We start from the raw sequence: 26,427 nt of genomic DNA on the forward strand, positions 1-26,427 counted from the left end.
GAGTGTTTGGCTCTGTTACACTTCTAATATAATTTGTGGGGTACCCATTGCTCCTCAACACCTGGAAACTGTATCAAAAAACCTTAACCAATAAAATTCTCTATTTGACTGGACTAAGTGAAAAGGAAAAATTCGGGAAAGAGACTGGTTACTGAAAGTCAAGTTACAAGAAGACTAAAAAAATATGCTGCATTTCTATTTGATGAAAAATACTACCAATTTTGAGTGTTGCCATTTGATTTAAATATTTTTGGGTAAGTTTTTAGACCAGCAGTCAGAAGCGTTAGGTAATGAACTGTTAGAAGAACTGATTATCTACATAGACGACATACTTGTGTTGAAGACTTGGGATGAACATTGTCGTTTACTGATGAAAACCAAACAAAAAAAAAATGGAAAGGGTATAACAATTAAGTTATCAAAATCACATTTTGCAAGGGAGGAAATAAAATTTCTAGAACATTTGGTTAGGGTGAATGATATAAAATCTGACCCAGAGACAAAGAGCTATCAACGAGTGTCCACAACCTCAGAATGTAAAACAGTTGCATTCATTTACCACACAACCACCCTGAAAGAGTGGGTCGGAGGAGTGAACTGGACCACTGCAGCTGTGGCGGGGACGGAGCCTCTGTCATTTCTGGGCCCCCGGTTAAAATACAATACAAGTTCTCGTAATGGAATAGGAAAAAAGTGTATTTGTTTTTATTTTTCAGTGTAGTCTCCTTGCAGATTCACTTGGTCCAACGATGTTCCAGTGCCTTGATCCCATCTCGAAAAGGAGTTTTCTCCAGGCCTACAAAATAGTTGTCAACTCTGGCTATCAATTCTTCATGTGAATTGAATCTTTATCCACCAATCTGGTAGCAGAGTGATCAGCGCGACAGAATGTCATACCTAATGGCCCGGGTTCAATTCCCGGCTGGGTCAGAATTTTCTCCACTCAGGGACTGGGTGTTGCATTGTCCTTATGATCATTTCATCCCCATCAACATGCAAGTCACCAAAGTGGCGTCAACTCAGAAGACTTGCACCAGGTGTACGGTCTACCCGCTGGGAGGCCCTAGCCACATGGCATTACCATTTTTTCGTCCACCACGAAAAATTTTCAGTTTTGGAAAGAGATGGAAGTTTGAAGGAGACATATCAGGTGAACGAGATGGGTGTGGCAACAATTCATACTTAGTTCATGTAATTTTGCCATGGTGACAGCTTGTGTGCGGAAGCGTGTCAATATTTGCGGCAGCCATCTTGCACATAATTTTTTTCATTTTTAATTCTTGAGTTAAAATGTGATATACGCTTTCAGATGATGTCTGGCAAGCGTGAGCAATTTCATGCACTCTCAATCAGTAATCCTCCCATGATCATTTTCTGCACTTTTGCAATACTTCTGGAGTAGTTTTGGCCAACCACTGTGCGGATCATCATCTAAGCTCTCCCGACCAAATTTAAGTTCATTTGTCCACTTGACAACAGTTGAATATGAAGGAGCAGAGTCCCCAGTGTATTCTGGAAATTAGCATGAATATCCTTTGCTTTCATATCTTTCTTTACGAAGTACTTAATCACTGATCGTATCTAGATTTTTTTTCCATCTTCGCAAATCACTACGTGGTAACAACAAAGCCACGTCACCACCACAGCTCTCTTCCAAGAGCACTGACGTGGCACATGTTTACAGCAACAGTCCAATGAAGCTCATGTGATCCACTCATTCCGCTACGACTGACCTCTCATTGTGATTTCGAGAACTTTTCAAACCACCCTCGTTTGTAAGACAAATAATCGGAAGCAAAATCTGCCTGGAACTAAAAAAAATCTTATTTTGTTAAAAGGTTAAAACTGAAAGAACTGTACTAAAATTGGTGGGATTATTACTAAAGGAGGAGTGTTTTCTCTTTAACAAAAGTTCAATTACATTACGTAATTGTGTGTTTTATAGTATTATGTTATGAGCATCCATTTGTAACTAGCAGAATGAAGAGTTGTCTGGACATCTTTTCTTTAAGCAGGGGAATCTGTAGTGTTACATGCCACTAAGGAAAACATTTCTCACTCCCTCTTTATGACATGCAAAAATTGATTGTGACAAAATAATAAAGTAGTATTAGGTAAGGAATTAGTGCAAAACACGTATTGTGCAGTCAGTTTGTTTCACATTTCTGGAGAGAGGTGTGGTTTGAATAATCGGCAAGGTGTGGTGGTGAGTAAACGTCTTCACTGGCTGTGCGTGGGCCGTTTTATGTTTTGACTTCGCAGCTTGGTGTCTACTCCTTGACAGTTAAGAAACTGTCATCTCCAAGAATGAAGGCAGTAACAGACAGGAGAGGCTCTAAAGTGGAGTTTCACTTATTTCTTGTTGAGCCTTCAAGACAGATGTTGTATTTAATATATATAAACAAAGTTGATGTGACTTACCAAACAAAAGCGCTGGCAGGTCGATAGATACACAAACATACACACAAAATTCAAGCTTTCGCAACCAACGGTTGCTTATTCAGGAAAGAGGGAAAGACTAAAGGATGTGGGTTTTAAGGGAGTGGGTAAGGAGACATATTGGCCTTTACGTGTGTGTGTGTGTGTGTGTGTGTGTGTGTGTGTGTGTGTGTGTGTGTACCTGTCCTTTTTTCCCCTTAAGGTAAGTCTTTCCGCTCCCGGGATTGGAATGACTCCTTACCCTCTCCCTTAAAACCCACATCTTTTCGTCTTTCCCTCTCCTTCCCTCTTTCCTGAAGAAGCAACCGTTGGTTGCGAAAGCTTGAATTTTGTGTGTATGTTTGTGTATCGACTGCCAGCGCTTTTGTTTGGTAAATCACATCAACTTTGTTTTTAGATATATTTTTCCCACGTGGAACATTTCCCTCTATTATATATATATATATATAGTTATTTGTTCAAAGTTAAGAAGTAATTGTACTCTGTACACCCAGTGAAACAAATACACGAAAGTCAATGAAGTGGTGATATCATTTCATAATCAAAGTAGATACTGTTTTGAAGTCTTCCCAGGGCTACACTCGGTTTTGCAGAGATACAGCTTCACAGTACCTCCACATTACGAAGATAATTAATGACAACCAAGTTACATTAAAGGTAAATTCATACACGATATTTCAAGTGACAGATCAAATGTGAGTGTTCTGACTTAGCGTTTAACACGAAAGGAGAGGACATTGTCATCAGGAAAAGCAAAACTGGCATTCTTTGGGTTGGAGAATGGCAAGTTGGATCACTTAATTGGGTAAGTAGATTAAAGAATTTAAAAAGGAAAATGGATAGCTTGAAGTTGGATATAGTGCACATAAGAACATGGCTTCTGGACAGTTTGGTACAAGGTTATCATCACAAAATCAAATAGAAGTAGACCTAATAATGAATAATATAATAGAAATGTGGGTAAGCTATTATAAATAGCATAGTGAATCACTATCACAGTCAAGATGGGCACGAAGCCAGCACCCACCATAGTAGCACAAGTTAACTAGGTCTGCAGATGACAATGAGATTGAAAGAATGTATGATGACAAAGTAAATTATTCAAATACTTAAGGGAGATGAAAACTCAATTGTGATGGGTGACAAATTTGATAGTAGGAAAATAATAGAACACTGACAGGAGCAAAGGAGTGAAAGATGAAGCTATTTGGTGGAATTTGGCACAGAGCATAATTTTAATTATCACTGAGACTTGAGCATAATTTTAATTATCACTGAGACTTCATTTAAGAACCATGAAAGGAAACTTTATGTAAATTAGAGCTGGAGATACTGGAAGATTTCAGAGGCTCATAAAATGGTAAGACAGATTTTGAAACCAGATTTTAAACTGGAAGACATTCCCAGTTGCAGATGTGGACTCTGACCACAATTGTTATTAATTGTAGATTAAAACGTTATGAACTGCAAAAAATGTAGGGAGTAATGAAATGAGACCTGGTTAAACTATAAGAACCAGAGATTGTTGAGAGCTCCAGAAGGCACATTAGGCAATTCTGGACAGAAAGGATAAAGAAATCCAACAGAAGACAAATGGGTAGCTTTGGCAGATGAAACAAGGACGGGAGCAGAGGATCATATCGGTAAAAAGGCAAGGTCTAGCAGAAATCATTGGATGATGCAGGATATACTGAATTTAATTGATGACAAGGCTGTAAAATTGTTCATAAGGGAAAGCTGAAAGGTAGAAGGAATATACATAAGGGGAAACAAACTCGAGGACAGCATTACAGAAAGAGCAGAAAAAGTAGGTGAAGATGAATAAATATGTATGATATTGCAAGAAAATTTTGAGAAAGCTCTGCAAGGTCATTGTGGAAACAAGGCCACTGGAATAGACATTTTCACAGAATTACTGAGATCCTTGGGAGAGCCAGCTATGACAAAACTATTCCACCTGCTGCGCAAGATACATAAGACAGAGAAAGTACCCAGAAACCTTAAGGAGAATCTAATTATTCCAATTTTAAAGAAGATGACAGCTGACAGATGTGAACATTGTCAAACTATCAGTTTAATAAGTCATTGATACAAAACACTGACTTACACTATTAACAGAACACTGGAAAAAACTGATAGCTGGCCATCAGGAACATTTAGAATTCCAGAGAAATAAAGGAACATATGAGCAATACTGGCCCTACACCTTTCTTCAAAAACAGGCTGAAGAAAGGCAAACCTATGTTTGTAGCATTTGTAGACTTAGATAAAGTTTTGAAAGTGCTGCTTGAACTACTCTGAAATTGTGAAATTAGTTGTGATAAACAACGGGTGGCAAAAGATTATTTACTACTTGTATAGAAAGAAAACTGCAGTTGTTACAGTTTAATGACATGAGAAGCAAGGGATAGTTGAGAGTGAGTGACACAGGGTTGTAGCACATCCCCAATGTTATTCCTCTTGTATATTGAACATAATACATAGCAATGGTATGTCACCCCACTATGCACACTCATCTCACTAGTAATAAGTTGTTATAGTAAAATAATTAAGGAGAGAAATAATCAGGAGGATTCATAAAAGCCACAAGATACCTGAAAGCTCGATGGTCCAAATTCACATGTTCCAGTGGCAAGCGCAGACAACCACTGTCGAGGAGAAGCACTGGTGCACACGGACAAACAAATCAGCATGTAGCGAATACAGACTACAATGTAAAGAATTTTCGAAGGTTGGTGGGTAATACTAACCACAGCTTAAGTAAAAATACTGTGTAGTTAGGAGGGATGGATATCCCTTTGCTATGACTGTGGGAGAGAAGTAGGGAAGAGAAAAAATAGTAGCTACGTGAAAGTTATGGATTGTCATATTTAGGAAGTATGAGAAATTCTGAGTGTGCTATGGAGCCCTAGATTTAAGCTAGTATAATATTAGAAACATTAATACTTCTTAACATGTATGGTGTGATATCACTGGTGACCACGACTGACAGCGTCATGCCCATATTAGAAGCAACATGGAAGGGGTTGGATCTTTTATGTGCAGTGAACATCAGCTCCCGAGTTATGACGTAACAAGCTTTGTTTTGTTCATATTGAGTCAACAATGTATAATCAAGTAAAGTCACATAGGAAGTCAATTTGTTTGGTGTTGACAAAGAATATTTCTATTCATGACAGTATATGAAGACTTGGGTAATGTTAGGTAATAAGCTCAGCTTATGCAGGGCGAGACACTGTCACTCCAGCTGATGTCCATAAGTTAATTACTTAGTCTATTAATCAATCCCCTGGTAACCGTTATGTGGAACGTGTCGAGTGTGTAAGAAATGCATGCTTGAATCAAGGGTTTTATTCTTATTTTAATATTTAATTTTTTTGCCTACCCCATTCCCTTAAGTGGCAAAAAAGCATATATTAAACCTACAGATTTATTTATTTCTATTCAAGAATACATTTGTGGCATAGGAGTTGTCAAGGCAATATGATTTCAGTTTATTTTTGAAACTGTTACTGCTGTCTATCAGACATTTTCTTTCGTCTGGTGATTTATTGAAAAGTTTTACAGCAGCATATTTTACCCCATTCTATGCCAAAGATAGGTTAAGTGGAGGACAGTGTAAGTCTGTCTTTCTTCCAGGACTATAATATGAATGTCACTTTTTAAACTAGTCCATATTGTTGAGAACAAATTTCATTACTGAGTAAATGAACTGTGAGGCTATTGTAAGAATTGCTAACCTGTTAAACAGATGCCTAAAAGATGTGTGACTGAGCCCCCACACATTATTCTAACCACTTTCTTTTGTGCCGTGAATACTTTCTGCCCTAGTGTTGAGTTACCCCAACATATTATTCTGCATAACAGAGTGAAAGTATGCAAAGTATTTTAGCTTACTAATTTGTATATCCTCAAACTTGGCAATTATTCTGATTGCAAAAGTTTCTGAACCTAGTCACTTTAGGAGAACCAAAATATGAATTTTCCAATTAAGATTCTCATCTTTATGTACACCCACAACTTAGTATGTTCTACCCTGGCTACTGACTTCTGTTGTTGTGTTCCATTTGTTGAAGGAACTGTACTCCTTGTAGTAGAAAACTGGATGTAGTGTGTTTTTTCAAAGTGCAGAGAAATCCCAAAATCAATCGATAACTTTCCTAAGACATTATTTGTATCATATTGGAGTTTCTCTTACTGGGTTAATAATGATGCTTGTATCAGCAAAAGTATCAGTTTAGCTTCTTGTTTCAGATAAGAAGGGGGGTCATTCACATATACCAAGAACAGAAGGGGACCCATGATCAAACCCTGTGAAACACCTAAGGTTACTTCACCCCCCCTTAGGTGAAATGGGACACTTCCTTAAATCACTTAAACCATATAAAGAAACTTTTTACATTCTGTTCTGCAGATATGAGTTGAACCACTCTTATGCAGTTCCATTTATACCATAGAATTGCAATTTCTGTAACAATGCCATGCTTCACACAATCGAATGCTTTCGATAAGTCACAGAAAATTACTATTGGTGACATTTTAAATTGCTGTCTCAGTGGAACAGCATTTTTCGAAAGACGAACTGTAATGGCCAACCACTCCTGAGTGCATTACTTTAATGAGTTTTGAAAATGCTGTAAGCAAGGATATTAATTGACATCTGGTGTCCCTTTTTTGTAGAGAGGCTTGACAATGGCACATTTTAACCTGTTACTGCTCCACATCGTTTTAATATCTTATTAGAGATGTTATCTATTCCAACAGATTCTTCCATATACTGTTTGGCTTTTTCTTTTGAATTATTCTCAGCAATTTTTTCACTGACACTTAAGAAATAGTTGTTAAAAACATCATTGACAAAGGCCTTGTTGGCCAAAAGCTAACTGTGTGGCAGTCTTTTTGTTGTGCCTTCCCCCTTGTATGGCTGCTGTATGTTGAGTAGCAACTAGCCTTTTCATTATATTTTAACATTCCATCCTACGTTTTCCAATGTTTAAACTTTCCTTTAATGTTGTGAATGGGTTATAACTATTGGTTTTATTAAAATACTGACACGTAATGCCACAGCAACTAATAATTTGTTTCATATGTAACACTTCACAATTGTAATGCCTCAGATCACTACAAATATAAAATTAACTTTGTTACAAGGGGCTTTCTTCTTTTGCCCTTGGGATGGAAGAAACTTACAGTGATTTCTGTCAGCTTTCTTTGTTAATTGCAGCATACTTTGAAGACCATTTCATCCTCCGATGGGTAGTCCTCTGGGTCATCAGTTATCCCCCAGTCAGATGTGACTGGACGTTTTCTGTGCAGACTTTTCAGGCTTTTGGCTTCCCTGTACTATGTATATACTTTTTTAGGGTGGGATTTTATGGCAGTCACGAGACTTAACTGAATTTTTGTGTTTGCTTGTGTCTCCACTTGACGAGGAGTGCTTACATGAACAACATCGGATTATTTTATTATGGTTCTTTTCTGGTTTTACCTTGGCTGATGTATTGCTGTAGTGGTGACTCACCTTTGCAACGACAGATGCAACTGTTGTAGCTAGCAACAGTGGTGGCTAACTACAATACTACAAAAATAAACATACTTTTTCACAGTGTCGTCACGATAGGCAAAACTTAATATGGTTGCGATATAGTTTTACCTAATGCATTAAGGTAAAGTATATGTTTGATTTTTACCCTTTTTCCTTCTGATTAATTCTTAATATCTTTAGCTCTTTGGCTGTTCCTGTACCCCACCCATAACTGATTCTGAATGATGAACTCTGAGAGCAAAAAAGTGCATTCCAACCACCACACCCACCGATCCAATTCTCTTCATACACTGTAGAAAAAGACAGATTGCTACTTACCGTAAAGGAGACACGTCATGTTGCAGACAGGAACGATTAAGACACTTACATACAGCTTTTGGCCACAGTCTTAATCAGTAAAAACACACACACACACGGAAGCACTCTTAATGCTGGTTTCATAGCCACTGATGACTGCTTAGCTGTAGCCGAGTGAGATATGGAACTGTGTTTATAATCCTCAGCTAAGAGACAGCCATACTGCAATGTCTCAATTACAGTGATCCTGCAAACAATCTGTTATTGTTGCAGAGCTCAGGTGTAATATGTTAGTTGCAGTTCAGGTACTTACAAACAGAAAAACCTATGCAATTAAATTATTTTGTCTGATTTAATTATTACCCTCAAGTATTATTTCTAAATGATGATGTCAGCCCTTGTGCAATACAGAGTTACTGTATTGTGTTTCATGCAAGTTCAGCAACAGTCCATTTGCATGGAACTAGTTATTATTATCAAGCCCAGTGGAAGACATCAACACTTGGAAATGTAAATTATATTATCCTGAAAATTAATACTTTAATTTTCAGCATTTTTTCCCCCTTTCCTTTTTGGTTCTATGGAAGCAAATCACACATATACAACAACAACAAAAGTGGACCCAATATCTCTCCCTGTGGTACACTTGGGATTACTCCCCATTCTGAAGATACTGTCCCTACTGAGAGCAGGATAAAATAGCACCAGGACTAGTAAGATATTTAAATGGAATTTGGCTGGGAATATTATGGAAGTACAATGCAGGATTAATGTAACACACATTGGTTTCATAAAACTGAGAATTGAATATGTTAAATACAGCATCTTGGCATAATTCTGCTCATCTGCTGATGCATCTCACATAACACTGGTCATGGTCATTTTGCTACTACCACAGGGTGCCACAGCTTCCTACAGTAATTACTGATGTCTTGCAAGAAGTGCACAAACTATTTTGAGCGAGCATCCTTGACGCCTTGTAGGTTTTACTTTTAGACAAAAATTGGTCTTTCTTTTTTTCCCGTATTCAGTCTTCAGTAACTGTCTGAATTCTCTCCTTTCATAAAATTCTCTTTCATCTTTACCACATTGTATGCTCCCATTATTTATGTTGATTTACCTATGTGATGACCACCTCAATTCTGTGTATATGAAGCCTACCATCCTAAATCTTTATGAAGCAAAGTGACTCAGGATTATGTTTAATGTAATGATAAGGGGCATACCAAGCATTTGAATCTTGAGTCAGAGCCCCTCCTTAATGATGTTTGCATAGCTCATAATTTTGATAATCTCTATTTGCTACAGGTTTAATTTTTACCAATACACTTAGTGAAAACCCATAGTCCACAATAGCTTGCTTAAAAAACCACACACACACACACACACACACACACACACACACACACACACACACACACACACAATACAGTGAAAGAACTTTCAGTCTTCTTCCACAAATCACAATACACTGTGTCACAAATGCACAAAAGTTGTCTAAATGTATAACAGGTCTCCTAATCTGTCTTAATTCTGAATTACTCAAATTTTGCAACTGCTTTTCAAGAATGTTTTACTTTTTCAGTGATTTCTGCTTATTTGTAGAGCAGAGCTATTGTTCACAAAAGTTTCTAACCATCAACCTTTGTCTTCATATAGGAGGCTCAAAATTAACACTGTTTTCCATTTGGCAACAAATAACTGGACAGAGAACTATTTTAAGTCTTAGTGAGTTGCTTTTCACAAAACAAACATATTTACCTGACATGCAGCCTTCATAACTAGAGACGAAAATTTTGCATTAGCAATAATGTGAAACCAAGAGGTTCTTTCCATTGTAACAAAAAATCAGCAGTGTTTTAATGAAATAATGTGAAATTTCCCAAGTTATACATTCTAGTGTAAGGATGTTGTAAATTTGGGGGCAGCAGTTTACAAACATTAGTAACTGATAGGTATTGACAGTTGACTGGTTTTTTATAATTTTCTCAAGGATGTGAGCTTACAGGTGGTACTAAAATGACAGTTTACCACAAAGAACTATGGCTCTAGATGTAATCTGAAGCAAAAATACCTTACTTATAATGAACTCCATTTCCATATCAGTTTTAGTTGATGTCACACTTCCCAGACACTTATGCACAACAAGTAATTCAAAAAATGAAGTGTTTTTCACCTGCAATACAATCCATCAACTCCATATTTTCATAGTTCATAAGTATACATACAAAAGCAATCACCATCTATGTCAAATCAGGTTTGCAAATAAGTAACTGAACATTGTGTCTACTTCATTTGCTTCTGTCAACTACTCATAACACAGGACACATTCTGTATTTGGTGGTTTTTCTATTTATGTTTACATACTTTAAAAGATAAAGTTTAACTGATGCATCACATTATAAATTTTTCAAAATGCTTCTTCTTTTGCACAATTTATTCCAGAAAAATATTGGGAAATGTGACATGACCATACAAAACTATTACTTCTATTCCAAGCTATTCCAAGCTAGTCTGTTTCATTATTGTTGAAAAAGGAGTTATGATGAAACCATCAAGTTTGAGGCATACAGAGGGATGAATATGTCAAGCTGAGGTAAAGGAAAAAATTGAAACTCACTGGGTTGCACCTTAAAAACTAGGCTAACAACCCTAATGATCAAAGTGCTAGGTTCTTGTTTCCATCACAGCACAATAATGATGAAGTGTCTTATGCTGATATGGCAAAGTCTTGTGTGTAACTGGGATGGGAGGTCTCAGCCACGTATTCTAAACAAGTCTAAAGTCCTTCACAATTTAGTGGATAATCATGTCCATGCCAGCACAAAATGTGGGCACTGTCGAGAGTCTGTAATGGCTGTTTTCCAAACTGTAATGAAATATTGACAGATCAACAGCATAAAGTTTCAGAAGATAACTTTGATGCTATGGCAATGCTATCTTTTAAAAAAACTTTTAAGTGCACACTTACTTTCTTCTTCAATTGATTAGATTTAGTCATCTCAATGAATTTACTTTCTTTTCAGTAATGTAATCAAATGCGATACAGTGCAAATAATTATGAAGTAACTGATAAAAAAAACTATCATTTTCAGCACAACACTGTAAAACAATGAAATAAAACTAAATAAAAAGTATATGGTACTTCAAAAATAAACCAGGAACTAATACCAAAATTCTGCTAAAATAACACCAAAATTGGCCATAAAATAAAAAGATTTTTTCCTGTCTGTATTCATAACTTATTACAATTTGTCGGTTGTAATATAGTAATCATGTTTATATTTTAAAGAGCTCGACTCATTTTTAATTTTAAAAAAATATGCAAGCAATCCATATTAATTACCCTTATATAATAGGTTTCAACATATTCAACTAATGTTTATAACACTCAGTACAAATGCAGTTTCTGCTAGTTTTAAGTTATTTGTAATAACTTATACAGGGGAAGGTGCAATTGCCAAGTACCTCTAAAGATGGTTATTTCATTTATTTCTATAACATCAGTTTTATTTAATAACTTAAAATTTGACACAAACACAACACATACACTAAGATTCTCTTTTAGGATTCTTTTTGAACATTTAAAGGTCATTGTATATGCTCCTATGAAGAACAATTTATGACAACAGTTAAGACTGCTCATGTAACTCACTTTATGACAGACATATCCAGTCAGTCACAGACACTAACATCCATTCATATAATACCTGGCAGTTCACAAAGTTACGCATCTGAAAGAGCAGCTACACCAGGGAGAACTTTACCTGTAAAGAGAAATGAAAGCCTCATAAATGCATAATTGAGGCTTGGTAAATCAACAACAATAATAAATTTTTGAAAATATAATAGGAAAGACAAAAACATCTCTTCACCAAATGGCAGCAGGAGAAAAAACACACTAGTTAATGATATGGGCAACCTTTCGAAGCTAGTGGCTCCTCTTCCTGATGGAAGGGTTGAAAAATAAGGAACAGCGATGAGGGAAAAGGACTGGCGAGATTCAGGAAAAGGGAAAATTACGGAAAAGTTGCCCCTGAAGCCCGAGATTTGAATACCTGAGAGTTTAAAGGTGGAAGATGGAGTACACCCTCTGCTTATGCCCATTCATCCTACCTGTGGTAATCATACCAAAGTAGAAGGCCAAACGTGTTTACATAACAGCTGGTCCACATCATGTATCGTTTCACAAGTTACTCTTCTTGTGACAGTATGAGTTTTGCCAGTTACATGGCTGATATAAATGCTAGTACGATGGCGAATACGACAAGCCTTACAGCAGGGAAAGTCAGAGGGGGCAGGCACCATAACAGTGGGGAAACGAGTGCAGAAGCAGCACAGGGTCTGACCATGATGCTGCAGAGATTGGAGACCACAAAAAGCTATTCTAAGTCTGGTGCACAAAGTCTCTGACAGAATGGATGTCATTTCAGGGTATGATTTTAGAAAAAGCTAATTAACACATTCAAGACCAGGCTAGTACTGAGTGACAAGAGGTGTATTTCTGAGTTGTATTTTAGAGGAATCGGCAGTACCAGTATTGGACGTGATGGCCTGGGAAATCTGCTTATGATCTAGGCTGGTGGGGTAATTACGCCCAGTGAAGGCTGGGGTGAGAGTGGTGGTGTATTATTGTAAAACATCTGCGTCTGAACAAATATGTTTGCTTTAAATGCTAAAGCTGTATGGGGAAGAGGAGACATTTGACATGGAAAGGATGGCAGCTGTCAAAATGTAAGTATGCTGTGTTTTAGAAAGTTTAATTTGAACAAAAGTGTAAGATGACCCTCAGTGAGGAAGTGATCAACATCAAGGAAAGTGGAATGGGACCCTGAATAGGATGACATGAAATTTCATCTACATCCATATTCCGCAAGCCACCTGACGGTGTGTGGCGGAGGGTACCCTGAGTACCTCTATCGGTTCTCCCTTCTATTCCAGTCTCTTATTGTTTGTGGAAAGATAATGTATTTACAGATTCTAAACAAATTAACAGGTCAGCCTCACTGTGAGTCCATATGGCAATGACATCAATGTATCTAACACAAACCAGGGAAAGCCTCCTCCAAGTGACCCATGGAAGAAAACATCCTGGTACCCATGGCGACACTCCTGATTTGTTTGTGTGCCTGTCAGTCAAAGGTAAACTGTTAAGCATAAAGTTGGTTAAGGTGAGCAGGAAGAATGTCATATGTTCGGAATCCGGTTGGTGCAGGTTTGAAGTAATGTTCAGCAGCAGGCAGAAACACCATGTACATGGGGATGTTGGTATAGAGGGAGGTGGCATCAATGATGAACAGCAAAGTGTGCGATGGGAGCAGGATGGGCACACATTTCCGATGATCTGGGAAATGATTGGCATCTTTAATGCAGGAAGGAAGTCTTTGTACTATAGGTTGCATGTGTTGCTCAACTAAGGCAGATATATGGTCAGTGGATGCTTTGAAGCCAGCAACTATGGTATTGCCAGGGCTTTGTTTTATGGTGCAAAAACAACTAGTGTCATGCACAGGGATTGCTGGGGTGATTCGGTTTTTGGAGCTTAGGAACAAGGTAGAAGGTGGGAGTGTGTGGTTTGGGTGGTGTAATAAGGTGTTAGTGCTTGTGAAGTGCCTGAGGTTTTACTTCAACAAGGCTATGACTTCCTAAAATATGTCCTGAAATGAGGTCCATTCTGTGACACTTTGGCCACCACAACTAGAATCGTTTTCACCCTCCCCCCCCCACAAATAAATAAATAAATCTGCAATACCCAGGTCAGACCCTATGCTCCTTCTGCGTCTGTTTCCCTGCATTATAGCTCCTACCTCTGACTGTCCCTATGCTCCCTCCTACCACCACCTGTACTACCCTCTTAACTGGCAAAACATACATTGCCAAAGGTAGAGCCACCTGCAAAAGAACACATGTTTACCAATTTGGTCTTCTACATTGGTATGACTATCACCAAGTTAACAGCTAGGATGAACGGGCAGAGGGTGTATACTGGCAGCACACAATATCCTGTTGCATAACATACATGCTCAACATGACATTCGTGACCTTGGTGCATGTTTCACCACACATGCCATTTTGATTCTCCTCTGAGACACTAGTTTATCAAAACCCTGCATGTGGAAACTGCCGTTACAACATGTCTTTAGTCCCCTCAACCCACCTAGCCTTAATTTACATTAATTTCTTCAGTTTTAGCATTTCTTCACATTAACTATTTCTTTTTTCATTTCCTTTTAATATTCTGTATTTTTATTTTGTGAGCCGTGTTTTCCCCACCTCCATCTCTACCATGTATTATGCACTTAGCTTTCTGCTCTTATTAACTCGTGACACCTCTGTCTTATTAACCTATCTTCCACCTTTAAACTCTTAGGTTTTCAAACTGTTCCTTAAGTCTCCCCATTTTCTAAACCTCATCAGCCCTTTCCCTTCATCCTTATTCCTTCCCCTTCAATCTTTCCATCAGAAGAAGCCACTGCCTCCAAAAGCTTCCATGTTTTGCTAACTTTTGTGGGTGTTTTCTCCTGCCCCTCCTTGGTAAGTAGATATTTTTGTTCATCCAGTTACATTATATAAGGGGCAATCAAAAGGAACTAGCTGGAGGCATAATTTCAGAAACCAGTACCTGAATGTTAGAAGTATTGACACTGGCTGTTGAGACACTTGTCCCACTGTGACAGGGTGGTGAATGGCTGTCTCATACAATTCCTGGGGGTTGCGATTTTAACCAGTTCCACACATACAGCTGGACGTCATCGTCCGAGGCGAATTGTTTGCCCCTTAGAGCCTTTTTAAGGGGGCTATGACACAGCCAGTCACTGTCTTTGTCACAGTGGGGCAGGTGTCTCAACAGCCAGGGCCAATACTTCTAACATACAGGTACTGGGTTCTGTAATTATGCCTCCAGCTTGTTTCTTTTTGAATAACCATTATAATTAAGGCTATAGTTGTTCAACAAGTGGGAAGCTTAGCACTGGAAAGAGATGTAGTTCTTCAAACAAAGGGCTGACACTATGCGAAAGCCCAACACTAAACATCAACAACTTTCAAGATGTTGGGACCTACAAAATCCAGAGAATGAAAAGATTGGCACCTCTGGTGTGTGGAGCTTGCCCAGATGAACTTTCAGATCTAGAGTGTAAGATACTGGGATGCTCAGGATTGTGAAGTCAGCAGGACAGGTTTCTAGAGTATTAATAAAAGCAGTAATACCTGTACTTACATGTACTACAACAATACTTCAACAACCAAAGGAGTGAAAGGAGTGGGCATACAGTTCCCATAGTTTCATGTTAACTTTATACTTTTTGTATAAGATGAGCAAGTGTCCTAATTACTTTACAAATCATACGTAAACTATCTTGACCGCCAATAATGGCTACATAATACGTGTCATGGTTACATGCATCAAGGCCAAAACAAATAATACTACACAATTACATCAGAACACCATCACACGACAGTCAGTTTTAGTCAATGAGAAAGATGATGATGGATACCATCGAAAACTTGGAATTGTACCAGAATTTGATATGGCAAGTAAACCAAGAAAGTTTTATGTGAGGACTCTGCCATGAAAAACTTTGTAGCAATGTCAGACATGGTGGCTGCCACAAGTGCATTATACCTGTGGCTTTGTGTAATTATTGCTGGCAAGGCAGTCTTCAAGGATGTGGAATGTGTCAATATATACATTAATAAAAGAAAAGCAAATTACTGAAACTATCTGTATATTGTATTAAACTACCACTGCACTGGTTAACATTTTTCGTGATTATGCCAGCTAAATTTGATCAAATAAAATAGAAAGGGAGCCGCTACTTTGGAAAAAGCTGCTAACTCATTTATACTAAATAACTGCACTTTATCTCCTACTGGAAGCTGAATATTTACTTTATTACATTAATATTTTTCAAAGAACATGGTTACCCACTTACGGAAGTTGAGTACAGTTCACAGTACATTACTATTTGTACAGCAGAATTACAACAGATAATGCTACTTGCCTTGTAGCTAACATAACTTTTCCATTTTTGAACCTACATATTCACATAATTTGTAGGAAGAACAGCTTTAATTTTCTTCTGAACTGATTGGAAGTCCTAATATCTTTCTTTATGTTAGACTAGCAACCCACCCCAAGTTTTTATGGGTAGCACAATGTGTGTACTGCCAGACAACTTGTCTGGCATAGAGGTATGTTTGCTTACACACCACTGTGTGGAGTTATGATTAAAATTCAAAGAACAATGGTAGGAAACTGAACATCATCACTCTCATGACAAATAATTTAAGCAGTGCACTGCAGGAAAGTTCTCAGGAAGCACAACTTAATTGACAATCACCACAGTTCAGCCCTTTTGCTTTAAATGTTTATATTTATATTTGAAAACCTTCCTCATTAAGCAGTCTATGTATTTGTGAGAACCATATAAAATTCCTACAGTAGTTTCTGAAATTAGCCAGAACATACAGGCAAATTTTGTGTGTGTGTGTGTGTGTGTGTGTGTGTGTGTGTGTGTGTGTGTGTGTGTGTGTGTGTGTGTGTGTAAGAAAGAAAAATAGAAAAATATGAAAGATGGGAGCTTACTGAATATCTTTGCACCCTAGTACATAACTCCACTGTGAACCACAGACAGGAGGCAAAATGTAGATGAAAATAATTTTTGTGACTTATTTTAACCGTTCAAAAACCACTGTTCAACTGAAACTTATTTTTATTATCAGCAACAAAAAATCAAGAAGCAGTTAATTATGATGGAAAATGACTAAGAATTCCAAGGTAATTAAAGAGACCCACAAGATGTTTGGTTATCTACAGTACACAATGTTATTACTGTTTCTGCTTCTGATAAATACTTCATCTAATTTGGTTGCACCACTCCAGAAGACAATTCCACAATGCAATAAGGAGCAAAAGTATGCAAAATTAAGCAGGCCCCTTCCTTCTCTTTAGACAACACAATGAGAGGTACTTCTAAGAACAAACCAAGCTGAACTAAGCTTGTTGATCAGTTTAGCTACATGTTGACTCCATTTTAATTTTTTATCCAGCTGGACTGCAAGAAATTTTAGACTGTGTTAACTTAAGCATTTGACCATTAATGTTTACTTCAGGCACCAGCAAATCATCATTGTTTGTTTGAAATTGTATACCCCTCACATCCACCATCTTCCCATCACCCCTAATAACCAGCCACAAAAGAGTATCCATCACTCAGTACCATGCTGAACTGGAACAAGTGAACCACATCCTTGGCAGGGCTTTGATTACCTATCATCATGCCTTGAAATGAGGGACATCCTACTAGAGATACTTCACACCCCTCCTAAAGTCTTCTGTCGACCACCCAACCTCCACTACATCCTAGACCATCCCAATGCCACTCCCAATCTCAGCCCCTTACCACAAAGGTCATATCCCAGTGGAATGCCCAGGCGCAAAATCTGTCCAATCCACCCACCCAGCATTTACTATTCCAATCCTGTCACAGGCTTATCCTACTCCGTCAGGGGCCAGGCCATTATGAAAGCAGCCATGTCACTAGCTCTGCTTTTGAACACTACGTTGCCCAACACCTGAAGGATTCTAAACCTACAACCTCCTTCCTGGTTACCATGATCAACTACATCCTCACCCACATTTACTTCTCCTTCAAAGGCATCACCTACAAACAAACCTGGGGTACTGCAGCAAGGTGCACCCTCACAATACCACCCAATGGCAACCTGTTCATGGGTGATATAGAGGAATCCTTCCTATCCACCCAGAATCCGGAATCCTTCACCTGGTTCAGATTAACTGATGATACCTTCATGATCTGGATCACGGGTGAGGACACCTTATCCACATTCCTCCAGAACACCTCCTTCCCCATTCAATTCAGCTGGTCGTCCTCAACAGAACAAGCCACCTTTCTAGATGTTTAGCTCTTCCTCAAATAGGGCTGTATCAGTATCTCTGTCCATGTAAAACCTACCAGTCCATATCAAACCTACAAACCACCAGTATTATCCTGCATCAACAGTTGCCACTCATTGCACACCCATTGTAGACAGCCTACTAGCCATATGTGGCCATCGAAATACATCTAGTGTCTCACTGAGGCCTTCACATACTGTAGTTACCCTCCTGACTTTGTACAAAAACAGATCTCCCGTGTATTGTCTCTCCAGTCACTCACCACCTCCCAAATTTCCACCATCCGGTCATAGAAGAGCATCCTCTCATGAGTCAATAACATCCAGGGCTAGAGCAACTGAATCACATTCACCACCAGTGTTTCAGCTACCTGTCATTGTGTCGTGATATGAGACATGTCCTACCCACTATCCTTCCCACCCCTCCTATAGGGGTATTCCACCACCCACTGAGCCTACACAATATCCTCATCCTTCCCTGCATACCCCTGCTCCCAACCTTTTGCCTCATGACACACATTTCTGTAATAAACCTAGCTGCAAGACCTGTCCCATATATCCTCCCACCACTTATTCCAGTCTAGTCACAAGTGTTGTCTATCCTATCAAAGCAAGGACTACTCATGAAACCAATCACATGATCTACAAGCTAAGCTGCAACCACAGTGCTGCATTGCACATGGGCACAACAATCAACACGCTGTCTGTCCACATGAATGTCCACCACCAAACTGTGGCCCAGAAACAGCAGGACCACCCAGCTGCTGAGCATGCTGTCCAACACAATGTCCCAAAACAACATTACTCATTTCAATAACTGCTTCACAGCCTGTGCCAGCCGAATTGTGCAGGTGGGAACTCTCCCTGCAATATATCCAACATTTCTGTAACTCTCCTGGCCTCAACCTTCAATAGCCCATGTTCTTCATCTACTATCCCCTTCCCTGTTTCCACTCTAGGACTACACAGAATTCTATTCCACCAATGCACCTACTGTCTTCACTTCTCCTCCTACTCCTCCTCCTCCTCCTCCTCCCCCCCCCCCTCACCCCGTCTAACCTCCTGGCTGTGCTTAGCTGCCCTACTCTCCCCCCACCTCATCCCCACATGCTCCCACAGCCAGCACTTTACCATCCTCCATCCCAACCCTGCTTTCCCTCCATACCCCAACCTCCTCCTTATCCTCACCAACCACACTGCAGCTTCTACCATCAAATATTGTTGCTTGCATTCTGAACTCAGACAGTGGTTTTGTGTGTGGGCACACGCACATATGTGTGTGCACACGTGCATTTTGTCCGAGTCAGAATGAGGTCTTTTGGCTGAAAGTTTACTTGTTTAGTATTCTTTTTGTTGTGCACACCTGCGACTCAACATCTCCACTATATGGTGAGCAGCAATCTATCCTTTTCAAAATACTGCCCTAGTTTGTTTTCTTAGGCTACACAAAATTCTGATACTGGTATCCCCAGATGAGAATCTACTATCTCCAATCAATTGCTAAAACCCACACAGAGAGAATATATTAGAATAGAGTTAACTGTTGAAACATTCACAGTCAAGTCCTAAAACTCATCTGAGAAAGTAGTTCTCATCCTACACTAATAACAGAGTTGCAAGGAAACACTCCTCTGTAATGAATCTGTCTGCACTGAAATGGAATAAAGATTTTTGTACAAATGGAATCTGAAGATGCAATCATGAAACACAATAACAATACAAACCATTCACAATGATGAACCTACAATGAAGAAATTAAGACATGACAATTTAAGATTTCTGCCAGACTAACTTAGATTTCCTGTCACAGTGTTTCTTGCTCTTTGTCATCCTCCCCCTTATTGGTCGGAAGACTGGTTTGAAACAGCCCTCCATGCCAATTTATCTTGTGAAAGCATCTTTACCTCTGCAGAACTACTTCAGCCTCTATTGCTCACTGCAATTATGTCTGTTTCTCTCTACAATTTACTTCCTCCCTTTCCCCTCATCCCAACACTTTCCTCCATGGACAAATTGACCATTCCTTGATACCTCAGAATGTAAAGTATCAACCAAACCTTTGTTTTAATTAACAGCTTCTGTAAATTCTTTTCTACACAAATCAATACAGAACCTTTGTCAGTTTTTGGATCTACATCTTCAGCATTCTTAAACATCACATTTCAGAAGCTCCTATTCTTTCCCTGATTGTGGCAAAGCAAAGTATCTGCAATTTCTTCCAGAAGTGCTTGTCCTGCAAGGTTTGCAGAACTTGAAACATAAGTTTGGAAGGTAGGAGACATGATAATGGCAGAAGTACAGCTGTGGGGACATGTTGCGAGTCGTGCTTAGATAGCTCAGTCAGTGGAGCACTTGCCCCCACTTCAAGTCTTGGTGCAGCACATAGTTTTAATCTGCCAGGATTTTTTACTTCTGTTCTTGTATTAATTGTATCATGCATGTTTCACTTATACACCAGACATGTACCACCAGAAGACTTCCTAACACAAATTTATACTCAAAGCTAAATTTCTCTCTTTCAGAAATGCTTCTCTTGCTATTGCATCTGCATTTTGGTGAAAGTATAGCTCAGTTCCAGTGGCACACTTACATGTGTTTCAAGCAGTATTCTCATAAGCACTCACTGTGAGGCACCATATAAGTGAAAGGGAGTTGATCAACTGCTGGTTCTACACTTCCAATGAAAGAGCAGTGACAGAAGACATGTTTTGAAGCAAGAGATGAAACATTGTCACATTCTCAGGCATGTACTACAATCTTGTAAGTCGTAATACCGTCAAAGGAACAGTCAACTATTTGTGACAACCAAGACTATAAATTTATAATGATGCTCTTTTCACTCGCAGCAATTTCAATTTTGCTATTATGTCTCAATCTAACTTCCTCTCTTAAATAATCACATATTAGAAAAAAAAGTGTCAAATACTTCTTACAATATCAAACAAGAGAAAGAAATAAATTGCCTCTTCTCTCACCTGTGATTGGTTACATGAAAATACCAGCCCACTGGCTACACAAAACCAACAGTCCCAACCTATGAGCAGTAAAGAAACACCACTGATTGCCATGGTCCTGAATCTAAACTTTAGCCCTGCATTTTACATCCTCTCAACTTTAACTGTCGTGTTAAATTGCTACACAAGTAGCTACACTCTTCTACTACTTTCATCTTAGTTCCTTAACTAAGTTGCTCAGCATCACCTAATTTAGATCTATATTTCATCACCAGTTTCTGCTTTTGTTGACATTCAGCTTACAAACTTTTTTTATACCCTATACAATCCACTCAACTGACCTTACAGGTCCTTCACCATCTGGCAGTAATAGAATTTCAGCTACAAACACCTAAGTTATCATTTCTTCTACCCCAACCTTCATTTTATTTCTAAATTTCTCTTTGGTTTCCTTTACTGCTTGCTCAATGTGCAGAGTGAATAACATGGGAGATAGGCTTCAATCATTTCTCACTCACTCTTCAACCACTGATACACATGTCCATCTCTAGTAACAGCAGTCTGATTTCTGTACAAGTTTTGAAGAACTCTGTTTTATCCCCAATACCTTCAGAAATTCAAAGAATATTCTTGTCAACATTGTCAACAGCAGCCTCCAATGAACAAATGTTCTGTAGTGTGTTTAAAATTAGTTGTTACTTGACTTTTGGCTCACCAGAGGGGACATGATTTCATTGGTGAGCTGGCTTTCCCTATCACACAGCCAGCGATTTGGCTGGTAAAGCACTCCTGCTCCTACACCATGGATAAACAGTATCACTTTGTGTCACATATTAAATATCAATGTTTGTCATGATCAATGTTCATATTTTATGGCACTTTGTGTTCTGCAGTCATCAGATGTTCTGAACAAGTGTACTGTGTTGGCACTGCATTAATAACAACAGAGTAGCATGTCTGAGCACAAGCTTCACAAATGTCCAAGAACACATTCACTGGCTGTGAAGATATCTAGTGTTGGAAGGGGAATTACAATCCCTAGCAAAGCTCAAAATTCGTGTGCTCTATGCGCAATTATTTTGAACTCTAGTGCAATACTGGTGGTCTGATTGTAAATGCTACAAGAGTGGTGGACAGTTGCTGTGCTTAATGTTCACTGACCCACAGTACTGCCAATGATGGAGCAACACCATGTCATTCTTTACTTGAAACTCTGGGCAAGAAAAGAAGTTACAAAACGCAGGTAACCAAGATGGAAGCATTGCAATGATCATCAGTGAATGGAAAACTCCACTTTAAGTAAAATTATTTCCAGCCCCAAACAACCAGAGCTGTTTAATGGGAGTAGGCAGTCCTTTGAAGTTGTCTTCAGAAGGTTGGTTTCTGGCACAAAAAGTTTTTGTCTCTGACATCTATCATTGACAAAAGTGAAATAATGGCCTGGAGATGCCAATATCTGCATGCCATGAGGAGCTTTTTATTTTAACATTGTGTAGCTGGATAAGATGCTGGTTAATGTATATCATATGCTGAGGAAAGGGTGAACTGACTGCACAGCACAAGGAACGACTAAAGCAGTCAGAGAAGTGTTACAGGATAATCATCCTTCACACTGGCTCTGCTAGTGGCTTCAATGGAAACTGTTTATCGCTGTTCAGTTCGAGGAAGCAAGGCAACTTTCATGAGGAAATAAACACCAAAGTTTTCGTGGATTGGTTTTCTAATGTTCTGCTGGACAACGCTCCCCAAATTCAACAACAGTGATGGACAATGTGCCATACCACTCTAGTTATGGATAAAGTTATGACAATGCAATGGAAAAAAGGAGATATTTTGTTCTAGGTTCAAACATATGTTCCACTGGATCAAATTTAACATGGAATTAATAAGGCAGAGTTAATGGAATGTGTAGCACTGCTACCCGGTCGACAAACTGGCTAACACTAAAGGGCACAGAGTAATCAGGCTCCTTCCAGATCACGCTCATTTAAGTCAGGCAGATGCGAGAGGTAATGTGGTAAGAAATAAAACAAAGTTTACACTCAGTGAGGTTGAAATGCAACAAAGCCATTGCAAATGTTACCTCACAGGACTGATCTGAAGTTGTCAGCTATACCAAAAAGGTAGTTGAGGAGACGTGGATTTGTGAAGGATTACTGGAAGGACATATTGAAGAGATGGTCATTTCAGTCAGCTCTGGTACCTATTCCAGGTCTGGGGAAGAGGACAGGGACAATTCTTCCTTTGGGACTGCTCCACTTACACTATGACTGTGAGTATGTACAAAAGATTGATTTCATAGCTCTGTTCAGTACTGTTTATTTACTGGCCAAGAATGTTTGCCTGGCAGACAGCTAACGGTTGTGACCTAAAGTAGGTCTGAAATTATCTCCACCTGCTGACGTGCTCAGCACACACTGGCAACTACGATTCCCAGCACTCACTCTGTACTGAACTGTCAAAAGTTGCAACTTATTTTAAGTGCACTATAAGGTGAATAACACGCTCAGTACTACCTCATGTGTTCGTAAATTTCTCAGGAACCCAGACTGATCTTCCCCAAGCTTGGTTCCTACATACTTCTCCATTCTCCTACAAATAATCCAAGTTAATATTTTGCAGCCATGCCTTATTAAGCTAATATTTTAGTAATATTCACACCTGCCACCAGCTGTCTTCTTTGGAGCTGTAATTATTGCATTCTAGCATTCTCAGGTTATTTCACCTGCCTCAGATACCTTGCACACCAGGTGGTGTAATCGTTATGGTTGGCACTCCCAAGCATCTCAATAATTCTGAGTAATTTCCTGCTCCATGTGCCTTGTTTCAGTTACATCTTTCAATGCACTGGCAAATTCTTCTTGCACTGTCGTATCTCCCCCATCCAATCTTCATCTACTTCCTTCTTGCCTTTCTGCCTCCTATCTTTCAAGCTATCCCTTAACTGCTTAGTACTCTGACCTCTTAATATTCATATAGCCATTTTCCTTCTCTCCAAATATATCTAATTTTCCTATGGGCAATATATACCACATCAATCCCCAAAGTTTCTTCAAGACTGGGTTAACATAAAACAGAGGAAAAGTTAAGATGGTGATTTTAATACTTCAGGAGCTTTGCATAGCCCCTCTCCACTGGAAAACAACCATGTGAAACTTCAGTAAAGTCCTCCTTGGGTACGAGGTTCAACTGACAAGTCACATTCACACTACCATCATCTTAGTGAACCATCAGATGTATTCTGAGCTTCATCATTTTGTGTTAGGTTCGTATGTATAAGACTAAGTCTCGATATCTGTGATTTCTTTTCTCCAAAGAACTGTCCGTGTTCTGCATTTTAATCAAGTCGTGGCCTGGAACACTTAATTTAGAGATTTTCTGTCCATTACTCCACTGTGATTTGCAACGACGAAAACACTGACATACTACAGCCATACGTATCCACAACGTAACACTGACAGCTCTCAAGCGATTGGTCAAATGTACGTCCATTTTTACAGTTGTTTGCTCAAGCTGCAGCTGCAGTTACTGTGCTGGCATTATTTTTATGCCAGAAAGAAAACCAGTCTCTGAACTCTTCAGATAAATGCTACCTTTCCCACAGTCACTACTGCTTTGACAGTTCTGCATTTATTCTCTAGCCATTTTAGCTTTGCCATTTTGCAGTTTTAGTTGCTCTCATTTTTTTATTCTCTCTGGCCTGTTTCATTTTCTGGAATTTATGTTCCCTCCTTTTATCAATTAAATTGCAATATGCATTTCCCAAGGATGTCTAGTGGTCTTTGTATTTTTGTCCATTTGATCATCTGTTGTATGCAATATTTCATTCCTTAAAGCTCCCCTTTCACTTTACAATGTATTACTCTACCCCATTTCATTCCACATTGGCAAATATTCCCTTTGAAACTTCGCTGAAGTTATTTGTCTGGCGTGTAACCTCTGTACGGAAGTGAAATTTTGCCCGATAAAAAGTGCACAGAAAAAGAGAAAAGAATAATTTGAAATGTGGCGTTGCAGAAGACCACTGCAGATTAAATGTGTAGATCGGATAAATAATGAAGATGTACTGAATCATATTGGGAAGAAAAATTTATGACTACTTGATTAGGAGAAATGATCATTTTTTTACAAGGCATCAAAGAATCATGGATTTAGTGATGGAGGAAAGTGTGGGGGATAAATGCATGAACACGGTAAGCACGTTCAAATTGCAGTAGTCATGTAGAGATGTATAGTGTTGCACAGGACAGACTAGTGTGGAGAGCTGCAGCAAAACCAGTCTTCTCATTGAAGACAACTATATTACACAGAAGCTTGTAGATTTTTATGTCTCATCCAAATCTGTTCTTGGAAAGCATCAGAGTAATTACAGCACTGTTACCATTCTGGGGATTTCACAAACTTTCTGTAAACAGTTTTGTACGTTCCTTTAGTACTTTCCTCCAGCTGTAACGACTGCTAGTGACATAGTAACTGGCATCATTTCTAGAAATGTCATTTTCCTCGTTAACAGTGTATATTTCACATTTATCTTAGTACTGCACAAACATTTATTGAATGTTTTCATTTTTTTTTAAAATATTATTATTGTTTGCAATCCTTTTGCTACATAAATTAATCACCTCTTTAAGTATGTAACTGATAAGAATGAGATTTTCACTCTGCAGCGGAGTGTGCGCTGATATGAAATTTCCTGGCAGACTAAAACTGCCCCCGGTACTCTCAGCTTTACTTCTGCCAGTACCTCGCCTCCTACCTTCCAAACTTTTTATGTAACATATTTTCCAAGATACTTGTCTTGTTGCTCAATTTAATCTGGTACACTTCTCTAACTTAAGTGACGAAGGTTTTCAGTTCTATCAACAGACAGGCAATTTGACAATGATGGGGAACCATTCTTGTGTTTTTTAAAGGTATCCTCTCAAAATTTATGTGAAGTGACTTACGAAATACATGAAAAATCTAAATGTGGATGATTGTACAGGTGCACTGCCCTTCTAAATGAGAATCCAATGTATAAAATCACTGCACTACCTAATTCTGTAACTCTTAGGTTAGCATACCATACCTTTCTGATTTTCTGTCTGAAAACTAACTCTAGCTTCGTATCTACTGTTACTCTGTGCCTTACTAGTCTGACCCTTGCAACTTAAACATTATTTAGGACAGTGTTGATATTCGTTTTATGGGCATTAGGCTGTGGTCCAAAGCATCTGCCTAACATTTCATCTTCCAATGCTGGCAACATCATCACAGGCTTCAGTGACAACAGTT

The 26,427-nt window shown here is 38.8% G+C and overlaps 1 protein-coding gene across 1 annotated transcript in view; it reads right to left on the minus strand.

Moving 5' to 3' along the window:
• Positions 1-11,599: 11,599 nt before the first annotated feature.
• LOC126284762 (phosphoglycerate kinase) overlaps positions 11,600-26,427 on the minus strand; it is a 59,038-nt gene continuing 44,210 nt past the window's right edge. The window contains exon 8 of the mRNA XM_049983922.1: positions 11,600-12,048. Coding sequence (XP_049839879.1) covers positions 12,008-12,048 — 41 coding nt within the window. The 3' untranslated portion in view covers positions 11,600-12,007. The remainder of the gene's footprint in view (positions 12,049-26,427) is intronic.

This window comes from Schistocerca gregaria, chromosome 8 (assembly GCF_023897955.1).
Source record: "Schistocerca gregaria isolate iqSchGreg1 chromosome 8, iqSchGreg1.2, whole genome shotgun sequence".
In the NCBI taxonomy this organism is placed as follows: domain Eukaryota; kingdom Metazoa; phylum Arthropoda; class Insecta; order Orthoptera; family Acrididae; genus Schistocerca; species Schistocerca gregaria.